The 13,716-nt window shown below is 36.3% G+C and overlaps 1 protein-coding gene across 1 annotated transcript in view; it reads left to right on the plus strand.

Annotated features, from left to right (window-relative positions):
* Positions 1-13,716, plus strand: part of ADGRL4 (adhesion G protein-coupled receptor L4) — a 118,562-nt gene that overhangs the window by 103,220 nt on the left and 1,626 nt on the right. The window contains exons 14-15 of the mRNA XM_002715900.5: positions 12,005-12,096; positions 13,429-13,597. Of these exons, the coding sequence (XP_002715946.1) occupies positions 12,005-12,096; positions 13,429-13,597 (261 nt within the window). The remainder of the gene's footprint in view (positions 1-12,004; positions 12,097-13,428; positions 13,598-13,716) is intronic.

The raw sequence follows: 13,716 nt of genomic DNA on the forward strand, positions 1-13,716 counted from the left end.
TGTATTTGTACAAATTTATGAGCCACACTGTGACATTTAAATATATGGATACAATGTATACATATCAATGATGGGTAATCAACATTTCCCTTCTTTGGCATCACTTTGTGATTGGAGGCTTGAAGCTGCTTTCTTCTATTTGTTCATAAAACACATAGTAAATTATCATCAACAGTAGTCACCCAACTACGTTGTGTAATACTAAAAACTGATTCCTTTGCTTCAACTCTAATTTAGTATCCATTTTCCAGAATCCATCTCTCCTCCTCAACCCTTCCAGCCTAAAGTCATCACTATTCTGTGAGTATTTCTAGTTTCCCCACAGGAGTGAGACCATGTGGTATTTGTCTCTCTGCGCCTAGCTTATTTCCGTTCAACATGATGTCCTCTAGTTCCATTCATTTTGTTGCAAATGACAGGACTTTATTCTCTCCTATGGCTGAATAATATTGCATTGTGTATATATACCACATTTTCTCTATTCATACATCTGATGACAAACATCTTGGTTGATTCTATACTGGGGTTTTGTGAATTGTGCTACAATAAATATGGTGGAGCAGATACCTCTTTCCTAAAATGATTTCATGATCTCTTAGACAAACGTCTAGAGTTGGTGGATCATGTGACTGTTCAATTTCCAATTTTTCAAAGAATCTCCATGTTGTTTTCTACAGTGGCTATACTAATTTACATTCCCACCTAACGTGTATAAGAATTCTCTTTTCTTCACATTCTCACCAGAATTTGTCACTTTGTCATATTGATAGTGGCCATTTTAACAGGGTGAAGTGATAGCAGTGTCAATTTGCATTGTCTTGTGTTGTTGAGTTTTTTTTTTTTTTTAGTTTCTTATATATTCTGAGTAGTAATCTTTTGTAGCATTAGTAGCTTGCAAGCTTCTTACAGCTCACTTTAGAAATAGACAAAATGTTTTTTCATGTTCTCATTTGTGTATTCTTCATCAAATATTTGTTTTTTATTTAAAGCCATAATTCCCTTGAAGATATTTTATGTCTTATTTGTCTATTTTATTACTTTATTCAAAATAGTTAATGTAATCTGCAAATGCATCTAAGGGGCATGCACAGAGTAAGTTGCAGAAAGTTTAAAAATAACAAAGGGGACAAACCTCTCTACCATTAGAAACAAATGCATCGCCCTGGCGGCACCGCAGCTCACTAGGCTAATCCTCTGCCTGTGGCGCCGGCACACTGGGTTCTAGTCCCAGTAGGGGCGCCAGATTCTGTCCCAGTTGCCCCTCTTCCAGGCCAGCTCTCTGCTATGGCCCAGGAGTGCAGTGGAGGATGGCCCAGGTCCTTGGGCCCTGCACCCACATGGGAGACCAGGAGGAAGCACCTGGCTCCTGCCTTCGGATCAGCGCGGTGTGCCGACCGCAGCGGCCATTGGAGGGTGAACCAATCGTAGAGGAAGACCTTCCTCTCTGTCTCTCTCTCTCACTGTCCACTCTGCCTGTCAAAAAAAAAAAAAAAAAAAGAAACAAATACATCTTTCTTGAAGACTCATAGGATATGTGATTATACAACATGGAAATAATTAAAAGAACTTTAATAGTTAAAACATGTTTCCATAGAAAAATATCCATCGGATCTAAGTGATTGATCCTGTCTCTTAGATTACTTGGGCGTTCCACTGTGGAGACTACTATCTAGAAATCAAAACTGGCGTCTAAAAGAAGGAAAGCTTTGCTGTTCACCAGCACTAACCCTGTCACTATTCATTAATATTTGACTCTTCTCCTTTTAACCTTTTCTAAAATGAAGTAGCTCTTAAGCACTCATGTAAGTCAATATTCACACAACTAAGGTACTGGAATTATATATGTCAGTTTAGTTTCTCTTCCCTGGCCCTTCATCCATAGCTTGGTAGTTTTTTAAAGTGCTCAGAAGCACAAACTCTAGCACCTATCTCCCGGACATGAATATTGGCTATGCTTCTTCCAGACTGTCTCACCTTGGGCAAGTTATTTAACAATTCTGTTCCTTTTTTGCCAGACATGTAAAACAAATATAATAATAATAATAATAAAATTATCAATAATAATAATGAAAATAATGTTGATAAGAACTGCACTCAGCACATAAAGTTGGTATGAGGATAAAATTAATAAAAGAAGCACAACAAGGTGTGGCATATGGAAAACATTCAATAAACATTAGCACCCAAAATTTATTTTTGCCATAGACTTGAATCTCAGTGGTGCAGTAGTATAGTATGGGAGTATACACAAATTGCTACTCTGTCCCAAAACAGCTAACTCTTCATCCAGCTGTCCAGCAGGCAACCGCTGGTGGGAAAACATTATTTTCCTCAAAAGTATAAATCTCAAGAGATTAATATGGCATCATGTAGTACCTTTGAGCTAGTGAAAGAGACTCTCCTGTGGTGATGTTTGAAGGTACTTACATAGGGCCAGTACTGTGGCTCACTAGGCTAATTCTCTGCCTGTGGTGCCGGCACCCTGGATTCTAGTCCTGGTTGGGGCGCTGGATTCTGTCCTGGTCACTCCTCTTCCAGTCCAGCTCTCTGCTGTGGCCTGGGAAGGCAGTGGAGGATGGCCCAAGTGCTTGGGCCGGCCATGGCGGCCATCTGGGGGGTGAACCAGCGGAAGGAAGACCTGTCTCTGTCTCTCTAACTCTGCCTGTCCAAAAAAAAAAAAAGTACTTAAATAGGTTTATTGTTGTTTCAGATATTTCACTATGTTTCTGATTATCCCATTTGTTTTTTCCTATAATTGTATGCAGTACTCCATTTCTCTGTGGTTTGCTCCCTCTAGAGTTGGTGTTAGTAACCTCAGCGGAGGAACAGTTTTTGGTCTGTAGTTATTCTCAAGTCTGGTAAATTCTGAGTCTACTATTTGTTAAACAACATGAAGTTTGTGTGTTAGCAAAGAAAGGTAACCTCCTGGAGATGTCATGTAGGTATATGTGAGGAAAAAAATGTTTTTCTATGTTCCTCACAGTTCTGAAAATAGATCAAGAAATTGATAGCATAAGCTCTCTAAGATTTCATTAAATTTATGCCAATACTATTTTACACCGAAGCTCGGCAGTGTTTATCTAACCATAACTGTATCAACAAAAGGCATTTAACAGACACTAACCCAGTCCTCTGCTTCCTGTCACAGCTTCAAGGTGCACACTGATGGGTTCCCAGGGAAAGACTTCTTCCAAGCCCAGGTGTTTTCCTTAGTGGCTTCAATCCTTTTATAGCCATTTCATCCCCTGCATACCAGGAACTTCAAAGAGTTTCTGTAACATGAATCTAAAAGATGTTTATGCTGGTTCAATAAGTTTTTTTGCTTGTTTTTGGTTTTTGTTCGTTTTTGTAAAGCAGAGGGAGAGATCTTCCATCTACTGTTTCACTCCCCAAATGTCTGCCACAGCCTGTGCTGTGGAAGGCTGAAACTGAGAGCCTGGCACTCAGTCTTGGTCTCCAACTTGGCTGGCAGGGGCCCAACTACCTGAGCCATTTTCTGCTGCCTCCCAGGATGTGCATTACCAAGAAGCTGGATTGGAGTGCAGGAATCAGGCACCTTGATATGGGATGTGAGTGTCCCAAGCAACGACTTAACCTCAAACCATTCATAGTTACTTTTAGTTTTCATTTCCTGCAAACTTTTCAAAGAATCCTTCTATGCATAGATTTAAAAAATAAAAAAAAAAAAAACATTCCAACAAAATAAACTTATCTTCTAATTCCATTTCCTTGAACTTCAGAAGTGCCCTCCTGACTCTTAGGACATTCTATGTCTAAACTCATGCACACATGTTCAGATTCTACAACAGCTGGATCCGTTCCCTATGAGATCTATTTTCAAACAGTTACAGGACCACCAATGAGGAGAGGCTGCAATCCTTGGAATTTCCACCAAGAAACTTGTGTCTTCAGATTATAAAAAAAAAAGGTCAGATACTAAATAATGTGAAAGCTATGAAATTAGCTGCACCACGTAAAATATAGACTACCCAGTTAACTTGAATTTCAGGTAAACTCATTCCATGTGGAACATGCTTATACTAAAAAATCATTTATTGTTTTCCTGAAACTCAAGTTAACTGGTATCCTGCACTTCTATTTACTATCTCAAAATCATGTGAGAAATGCCTATAAAGATAAGTGGAAGAAAATAGGATAGGTACTTAAAAGTAACAAACTGCATCCATCTGTGACTTTCTTGCCAGGAGCATATTAACTATTTGTTCATTGTTTTATTTTAAGAAAATATACTTGCTCATTGTTTTATTTTAAGAAACACACACACACATAGAATCCACTAATAAACAAATAAAAGATCGCTTTTTTAATTTTTACTCATCAAATATCTAAAACACCAATAACAAGCATAAGTGAATGATAAATTAGTATTTATTTTAAATTGGATTTTAAATCTTTCTTTAAAAATAATTAAAACTATATCATTGGGTATTTCATTATTTATGTATAATATATATGTAATATATATGCATTAACTATATGCATGTATATATTTGTACTTACATGCACTTATATGTAAATATATGTAAATCAACCTGGTTTTCTTTCTGTATTATTTTTTATTACTCCCATAGCAAATTACCACAACATAGCAACATAAGACAACACCTCCATACTCTCTCACAGTTCTGTAAGTCAAAGTTCTGGGTGTTTAGTGGCTCAATTGGTTCCTCAGTTTAGAGTCTCACCTTGCTAAAATCAAGGCATCAGCCATTATGAAGGCTCTGGGGGAGAAATCCTTTCCATTTTCATGCACATTGTTGACCAAAGTGAGTTCCATGGGACAATAGGACTTATCTCATCTCCTTTAACTGTTGGTCAGTCTTACCCGTGGAGACCTCCCATAGTGCTTTGGTCACTTATTGGTCTTTGAAAGCTGATTGAGTGTCCTCAAGCTTCAGGTTCTCTGCCTCTGCTTGACTTCTGCCTCTACTCTCCTGCCTTCTCTTCTCCTTATGTTTTTCTACTTTAAGGGCCCACCTGATTATATTGAGTCCAACCCAACAATTCAGGACAACCTCTCTATGATAAAAGTCCACAATCTGAATTCCATCAGCAAAATCCCTTTTTTGCCATACTCACAGATTCAAGGGATTAGGGTGTAAGACATGTTTTTGGAGAACACTATTCTGTTTACCATGTACCTCAGTTTTTCTGTTGCTCTATGTGATCAGCATTGTAGCTAAGATATATAAAGGAATAGTTCAACTAAAAAATGATAAAAAAAAGAAAGTCAGACAGTAGACAAAACTTGGACTCCAATTTAACTCCTAGACAATTAGTAGTGCATTCTTTTTGACTTTGATGCTTAGATTGATGACTAAGTCATTCCTACAGTGGCCTCAGGACTGAGAATGAATGAGCGACTATTAGTATGGCTACTCAGTAGGCTGGTAGAAATTTGCACTTTGTTCATGGCATAAGCAGGTTTGTCCTAGGTCAGTTAATTTAAAGATAATACAACCATTTGAAAGGACATAGAAGTTGTGATCATGACATATTTTTAAATGAACCAGATTCTGTTTGATATATATGAAAAATTAAAGCATGAGTCTAAAAGTGCTGTAAGAGAGATTTTCTCATTCTTTTTGGTGAAATCTGACATCAGCATGTAGATGGCTTCATTAATTATTGAGAAAAAGACCAAGAAAAGAAAAATGACTGATTAGGATGCTTCATTTTGAAGTTTGAATTTGAAGCCCTTGAGTTAAATGTACTTGTAGGTGTAAATCTTTCAGAATTATCTCTTGCTCTCTCACCAGCTCACCTATTTAAATTTTGTTTAAGAAAATACGGCACTTAAAAAAATTTAACATCCTATCAAATAACAGAGCATGTGTCCTAAACTTTAGAATGACTGCATGTATCTAAAGTTAAAAAACATATCTCTATATGCACAAATACAAATAAGATGAAGCATGGGAAATGATTTTAAATTTTAAATATTGCTTTCTCTCAAGGGTTAAGTGTTTATGACATCAATTTCTTTTTCCTTTACAGTCTTTTTATTCTCTTCTGTATTCTAAAGTGCAGCAATGAATTTCAGTGTTTTTATGTTTGCCATCTAAGATCCTTGTCTTGTTTATTCCTAGAAAGAGTCATGAACTCCTAATTGACAGTCTAAGCCCATTAAAAAATTTTGAGACCAAAGTGATAATGAATGAATGCTCATTTGTGAATCTTTAATTAGCCTCTGTGCCTTTGTGGCACTAACATCTGCAGATAAATAATAAGGAAACCACAGAACAAAATAAGCACACAAAAGTAAACCCTAATGAGCAAGTGCACCTATCATTTCAAGGTACCATTTTCTTAAGTAAGTTTAATATTCATGATTTTTCTTATATGTTCATGATTCACCCAAGTACTGGAATCCGTTATCATGATGGAGTCACTGCTGTGTAAGCACTAATAGTACCTTCCCAAATCTGAAGTCCAAATGCAGATATTTCTCAACTATCCTCAAAGTCATTTCCTCCAAGTTATTATCAGAGATGCTTTGCAATTCTGTATAATCTTAGTTTGAGCTACCCTGTTTTTGTCTCATCTCAGCTCTTTTGTATTCACTTCATAAAACTTGCCTTCCCAAAAGATATTTTTCCACCAGTTGTAATACTGGCATCCAGTTTGTTTCCCAGCTGTTCTGTTTCTTATCCAGCTCCCTGCTAATGCAGCTAGGAAAGAAGCAGATGATAACCCAAATTCTGTACCCCTAACAACCCACATGAGAAACTGATGTAGCTCCTGGCTCCTGGCTTTAGCCCAGCCAGCCCCAGCCATTTGGGAAAAGAACCTGTGGAAAGAAAATTCTCTCTCTCTCTCTCTCTCTCTCTCCCCTTCCTTTCCTCCATCCCTCTCTCCCAACCATTTGGGAAAATAACCAATGGAAAGAAGATTCTCTCTTGCAAATAAATAAATAAATCTTGAAAAATACACTTTTCTATACCAGGTAAAGTGCATTGAATTTCTTTTATTTTTTTAAAGACTTATTTATTTATTTATTTGAAAGGCAGAGTTACAGAGAGGCAGAGGCAGAGAGAGAGAGGTCTTCCATCTGCTTGTTCACTGCCCAAATAACCACAACAGCCATATCTGGGCCGATCCAAAGCCAGGAGCCAGGAGCTTCTTCTGGGTCTCCCTAGTGGGTGCAGGAGCCCAAAGACTTGGACCGTCTTCCACTGCTTTCCAAGGCTGTAGTAAAGAGCTGGATTGGAAGTGGAGCAGCCAAGACTCGAACTGACGCCCATATGAGATGCCAGCACTGCAGGCAGAGGCTTTACCTGCTTATGCCACAGCACCAGACCCAAGTGCATTAAATTTCAACATCTAAAAATGTAAAGTCACGTGCCTTTCAATGACTTTATATGATAATGAGCCTGTATTTATGGTTTTCAACTCTGTTAGAAAAGATATAAAGTAGCATATATATTTGGATGAGAAGAGCATGCAAACAAAAGGAATAAATGTACATTTTTCCAGTTACCCAAAATTTCAGCTATGTATTATCTAACTCATAATATTCAATTATTTAGAATAACTGAGGAAAATTTAGTTCTAATTGTTTTAGGAAATTATTATTCTGGGAAAAACTCTATATCATTATGATGATGAGAAAATACATTAAAATTATTTTGAGGCTTATAAAACTGTAAGGAAGACTGTTGTGATGGGTGTCAAAGCAATGGTAAAAAGGCAGAGAGATTGGCTCAACTCAGGAAACAATAAAGACATGCTGAGGATTTACATCTAAAATTCAGATTGAAGGTACTGGAATAATTGCGAGGAGACACCAATGTTAGGGGAATGTCTTGCTAAACTAACTTACAGGGTTCTTGCTGAACTGCAGGCCAGGACGATGGACTATCATGGGCACACCTGATTTAGCAGGGCTTTTGCTAAGACTGGACTATAAAAGGACAGACACTGAAGTTCAAGGTCATGGACTAGCTGAAGAGAGGGTTCAGAGAAGCCTTACTCAAGTTGGGTCAGGAAGAGAGTTTTGGGGTGGACCTTTGAAGAGTGAATCACAGATTAAGATGTCTGGGTTCAGTTCTCAGCTCCAAGTCCTAATTCTCATGTTCCATCAGCAGACCCTGGAAGGTAGCAGGTTATGGTGCAAGAAACTGGGTTTCTGCTACTTATGTGAGAGACTGAATTGCATTCAGCTTTTTGAGCTAGGCCTAACTATTCAGGCACATTCAGGAAATGGACCAACATTTGTGAACGCTCACTCTCGGACTCTTTCTCTCCCCCTCTTTCTCTCCCTCGGTCAACATTGGCCTAGAAAATTCACAGTATCCAAATCGCTAAAGAATATTCATCATCCTCTGCATTTCTGAAGAATTAAACTAGATGTGACTTTATCAGTTGCGTTTCTGTCTTCTCAAGAAGCCTACACTGGGAGGCAGTATGTAGATAAGGTGGCATTTAAACGCAGAATGAGAATGAGCTGTGGGAATATCTTTCAGCCAGGCCAGTACACCTGCCCTATGGCATCTTTGGTATGCTAGAGGAAAAGACAGAGAATCCAATTTGAATGGAGTGGAGTGGCCAGAGTATAGCAAAGTAGAACTTGAGAGAAGTGATATGACAGGCACCAAATCATACCCTAGAGGGCTTGGTGAGATCCTTGGCTTTAATTCTGAATGGAAGCTTCTGAATAGAGAAATAGCCTGACGTATTTTAAAGAAACCAGGCCAAGTGTTATGATGAGAGAGATGACAGTAAGCCATGACGACAGCAGGGGAATCCACTAGGTTCTGTGGGAGCCAAGGGCTGTGTTACGTGGCCTGTTTCAGGATAATAATAGCTGTGAAAACTAGAAGTGGTAGTTATGTCCTCAACATGTTTGGGAGGCAGAGATGAAGATTTGGGTGACAAATAAGCCTGATGGCCTAGAAGAATGAGGTAACATTTTTTTTCTGTGTGTGGGGGGGGAGGAAATTACAACAAAAATATGTTAGGGGAAAGAATGGCAGTTTGTATCTTCACATTTCTAAACCCCAGGCCTTGAAGATGCCTAGGCGGAGGAGCCAGGGCATAGGGAGAGAAAGTATTTGGAACCACTGGATGTAATCACTCAGGAAGCGAAGGCCTATAGGTCACTGGCTAAGTGCCCATGTAATATTCTCCGTGTCGATTTCCTATGTTCACATTGGTCATTCAAGACTGGCTTACAAATCGTGGTTTAGGGTTCTATATCCTGTGTTATTTCACCCCACTATGCAAACAACTGCATGTCACTTGCTGAGTGAGTTGTGTTGTACTTGCCTGTTGACTGGTCATCTTCTCCATCTTACCACAGCACATTGAGCAAAAAGCCTATAGTAGAGAAATGATTCTTGAATGAAACAATAAATAAAAAATTAAAACCCTTTGCCCTGAAGATAAAATCTAATCTGCATTTCATGCTGCTGTTTATTTTGCTTACTACATCCAGGAATCTATCAGTTGTTAAAAGGCACATAACTTTTTTAGCTCCCCACTACCTCACAGCTCTTTTCTGAGCTGTTGTCCTCCAAAAAATACCTTTCTCCTTCTTCCTTTAATCTCCTAATGCATTATAATTCATCAGGTCCAGGCTTGAATGCTAGGTCTGAAAGGAAAGTTCATTCTAATTCATGTCCATTTTGCCTCTTCTCTTAATCCAAATTTGTGAATTGATAACTTTTATCACAGTGTGTGGGCTTATATGCATTTGTATTCTTTTTTATCTATTTTCTTAATGGAATCTATCAGAACAAAAGACCCTGTCCGTTATGTTCATTAATATGTACAAATTCCTGTACCATGTACTGAAGAGAATTATTAACCTAAATAAAAATGAAAACTCCCATATATTTGCATGATTGCCAATTAATATGAAAAATATTTAATCAATGTATTTGTGATTTTTGGTAACATAAAACTACAACACCTTTTGATGAAAATATTTTATTATGCTTTCTGTTAACATTTGGGAACACAGGAGCTTATGGAATAAGAATTATATCCCACATGCACGGCAGCACCTGGTTTTTATAAGTATGTAAACATTTTCCTTTTTGTACTGAAAAAAAATGCACTTTCCAGATCTAGATTTCCCTTGGGGAATGTTCCATTTCCCCTCTTCGCTTCACTCACTTAGCATGTGATGTACAAGGGCATGTCCAAGGAGTCCAGGCACTCCTGAGAAACCACAGCAGCAAATACAACTATCCATCAAACCCAGTATAATCAAAAAAGAAGCTTAGGAAACGTTAGTGTATGTTGTAAATGGCTCATTTAGGTAAAAGATTATTGAGCTAGAGAATGTTTTGAATAGGTTATACTTATTTTATCTCATAACTTCCATTTGTTGAAATAACAAGTTCAGTAGCAATACCTCATCAAAATTATTTCAGGAATTTCAGACCAGTAATGTTTTGGTATGCATTAATTATAAAACCTAAATTTTAATACATTTTTTAATTTTTCAAAACATATACTCATATATTTATAAATTAAAATGTTTTCATACTTATGTAAAAAAGCTGTAGTTATTGAAACCTAGAAAATTTTAAGTATTTCTCTTTTGTAAGTGTTAAGGTCTATTTATAAAATTAAATGTTAGCAAGTTATCATTTCAGTTAATTATTTGAGCATACAATAGAGTAAAACTGCCAGCTAAATCCATTTAAATATAATTTCTCTCTTCTATGCAATTGCTAAAGTCTTTTCTTTATATGGAAGCATTATTATCACCAGAATTAATTAGTAACACAATTAGAAGTAATTGGTATTTGGTGGCAGGAAAAGAGAGTTAGATCCTTATTCCTGTAAGATTTTCCCTTAAGGAACTTTCCACTGAGACAAAGCAACTGAAATTCTCTTACTTGTGATTTTATGATGCCAGTAATATAGTAATTTAGTTATTACTAAATTTCATTTTTGAAACATCATAAAACATTCCTTAGACTATTGAAGACAAAATTTTTCTGTAACTATAAGCTTTTAAATTATTCATATAAGAATTTATAGGAAAATTATACTACTTCATTTTGTTGTCATAATTTTAATATCTGGATTAATGAGATATGTTCAGTGAAGTTTCAATCCACAAGTTTTTTCTATAATATTTAATATGTTAAATTATTAGGATGCTCATATTAGAATAAATACATGTCTTTAAACACCTTTCATTTAGTCTTCTGACATTATAACTTGAAGACATCTAAAGACAAAGGAAAAGAGATGTTTTTCATGATGCCATCATATAAAAATGATAAAAACTTCATGTACATTATTTACCCAATATCAGGAAATATAAATAATAGAATGTGTATATTAATAAAATTTACTTCCTTTCCAACAAACATTCATTTAATTGATTAATATTTTGAAAGCTTCTGAGGTTAAATCTAGGGAAATGAAATCTGAACATAAATATTAGGAGAGACATCTAGATGAACCACACAAAAACAAAGTAGATTAAAACATTTGCTGGTAATAAAACTTGAGGACGTTGTGTTGAGCTTTCTAATTTCCTTTCCATTTTCCCTTTCCAGTCTACATTTTTAAAGCACTGATAGAACTGTCGCTAACATGTTTCCTCAATAAAACCATAAGTAATTTAGTGAACAAAAATTTGCTTTCCCACATACTTACAAAGCTCTCCTAACAAAAGCTTATCTTATTATGTATATTAATCATATTACTAGCAGCAGATGATACTTATCAATCTGTAGGTGTGATCATAACATCTGATTAAGTTTTTTGAACAGGTTGCTTAGCACAATCTGGCAAATTTTAGTACCATTTGTACCAACAATTTTCAGTGATGTTAAGATCAATCACAGATTTATTTGCCTATGTGTACCAGAGGGTGTGTACTTTTTAATATATATTTTAAATGTCATGAATTTTTGGTTTCTGTCTGATTGAAATCTTTACTATTTGTTATGTCCTTTTGTGTAGATCAAATTTATTATGAAGTTATCTCTTCTTTGAAATTAATATCTTTTCCCAGGTTAATCTCTTGGCTTTTGGAGTTATCATATACAAAGTTTTCCGTCACACCGCAGGATTGAAACCAGAAGTCAGTTGCTATGAGAATATAAGGTAAATGTTTCATTTTACTTTCTTTAGTAATTAAAAGTTTTAATAACTTAAAGAACAAATTATTTTTTTAGAATTTTTGTTTTTAAATGATTGTTTCACACTTGTTTTATCATATGTGAAATACTTATTAGAAAATAGTATTTATGTTTAATAAAACCATCATCACAGATTAAATGATAATTAAAACAATTTTTGAAACATCCTCACCTTTGAAAGGCAAATATGATAACTGCATTTTAAGGCAAAAGTATACCTTCATGATTTTTTTAAACAGTGTTTCTCAGAGGTTGGTAGCTGTTTCTTTCTGTGATTCCCAGTTTACATGTTGCTGTGATCGCTCTGTCAATCCCCTCTTTAAAATAGATTTATTGAGACCTTGAAAATGGTTTGTTCAGGAAAATCTGAATTATACTATAGGGTACATTGGAAACAACTGACTGTGTTGCTTGGGAACACTCCTGTAGTTTCAATACCTTGCACAAGATTTATAGTTGGGATTTAGCAACTGTTGGATCGATTACTTTCTTTGAGTCCTCATCGTCCCGTAGTGTCCTGGTTTTAATAAAGTTGAAAATTACTTATTTTTGGAGGTTACCACAAAACATTTTCTCTTATAAAGAATAATTGTCTAAAAATGAATGAGTTGTTTAATTTTCAAGTCAGTGTCCTCAGTGAGCAAAACTGATGATTGATTTCCCAAAATGCCTAGGCAATCAGGCAAAAATATGTAAGGGTGAGTATGTGTGTACATTTATCTTTAATTTTTTTTAGAAATCAATATTCTGACATGAATTTATTTTGGAGTAGCCATATTACACCAGAAAAAAAAAGTCTAATTTTATATTCTGCACTTTCTTCTTTACTAAACCTGAAGGGAAAGCAGAATCCTCCTTTGATGTCATGAACATGTGCTGACCCAAGTCCACATGGTGTCCTTTTCAAGGTTTCATAGAGAAAACATTTCCTAGTAGATATATGTCTTACCTTCGGGAATTCCTGCAGCCTTAGATTTGAAATCAAAGCATGTGGACTGCAGTACATCAGATGGAAATATTTTAAGATTAAGGAAATTCCCTTTAAATGTCAAGTTTTAAGAATGGGACCTTGATTTGGGAAGCACCTCCCTGCCACAGTGCAGTAGCATACCCTGAAGGCAGTCCCATGTTACTGCGGCCCAGAATTTCAAATCATGACTGGTTTGTATAAAAGATTTCTTGGTTAGAGCAAAAATTCATTTCCCACACGATCTGAGAATGTGGGTGCATGTAATATGTAGGCATGCATGTAAAACGTATGTGGCTGTCTTAACGGACACCTTGCAATATGCCACAGGTCTTGTGCCAGAGGAGCGCTTGCTCTCCTGTTCCTCCTGGGTACCACCTGGATCTTCGGGGTGCTCCATGTCGTGCATGCCTCCGTGGTGACCGCTTACCTCTTCACCGTCAGCAATGCCTTCCAGGGCATGTTCATCTTCTTGTTTCTGTGTGTTTTATCTAGAAAGGTAAGCAAGTATTTGTTATCAACCCCACAGTAGTTTCATATACCATCACTTACCAAATTGTTAAAGACTTCTTTTTTTTTTTTTCCATAGACCTGTGACTTCTTGCCTTAATTGATTAA

The sequence above is a fragment of the Oryctolagus cuniculus genome, chromosome 7 (genome assembly GCF_964237555.1).
Source record: "Oryctolagus cuniculus chromosome 7, mOryCun1.1, whole genome shotgun sequence".
Lineage (NCBI taxonomy): Eukaryota > Metazoa > Chordata > Mammalia > Lagomorpha > Leporidae > Oryctolagus > Oryctolagus cuniculus.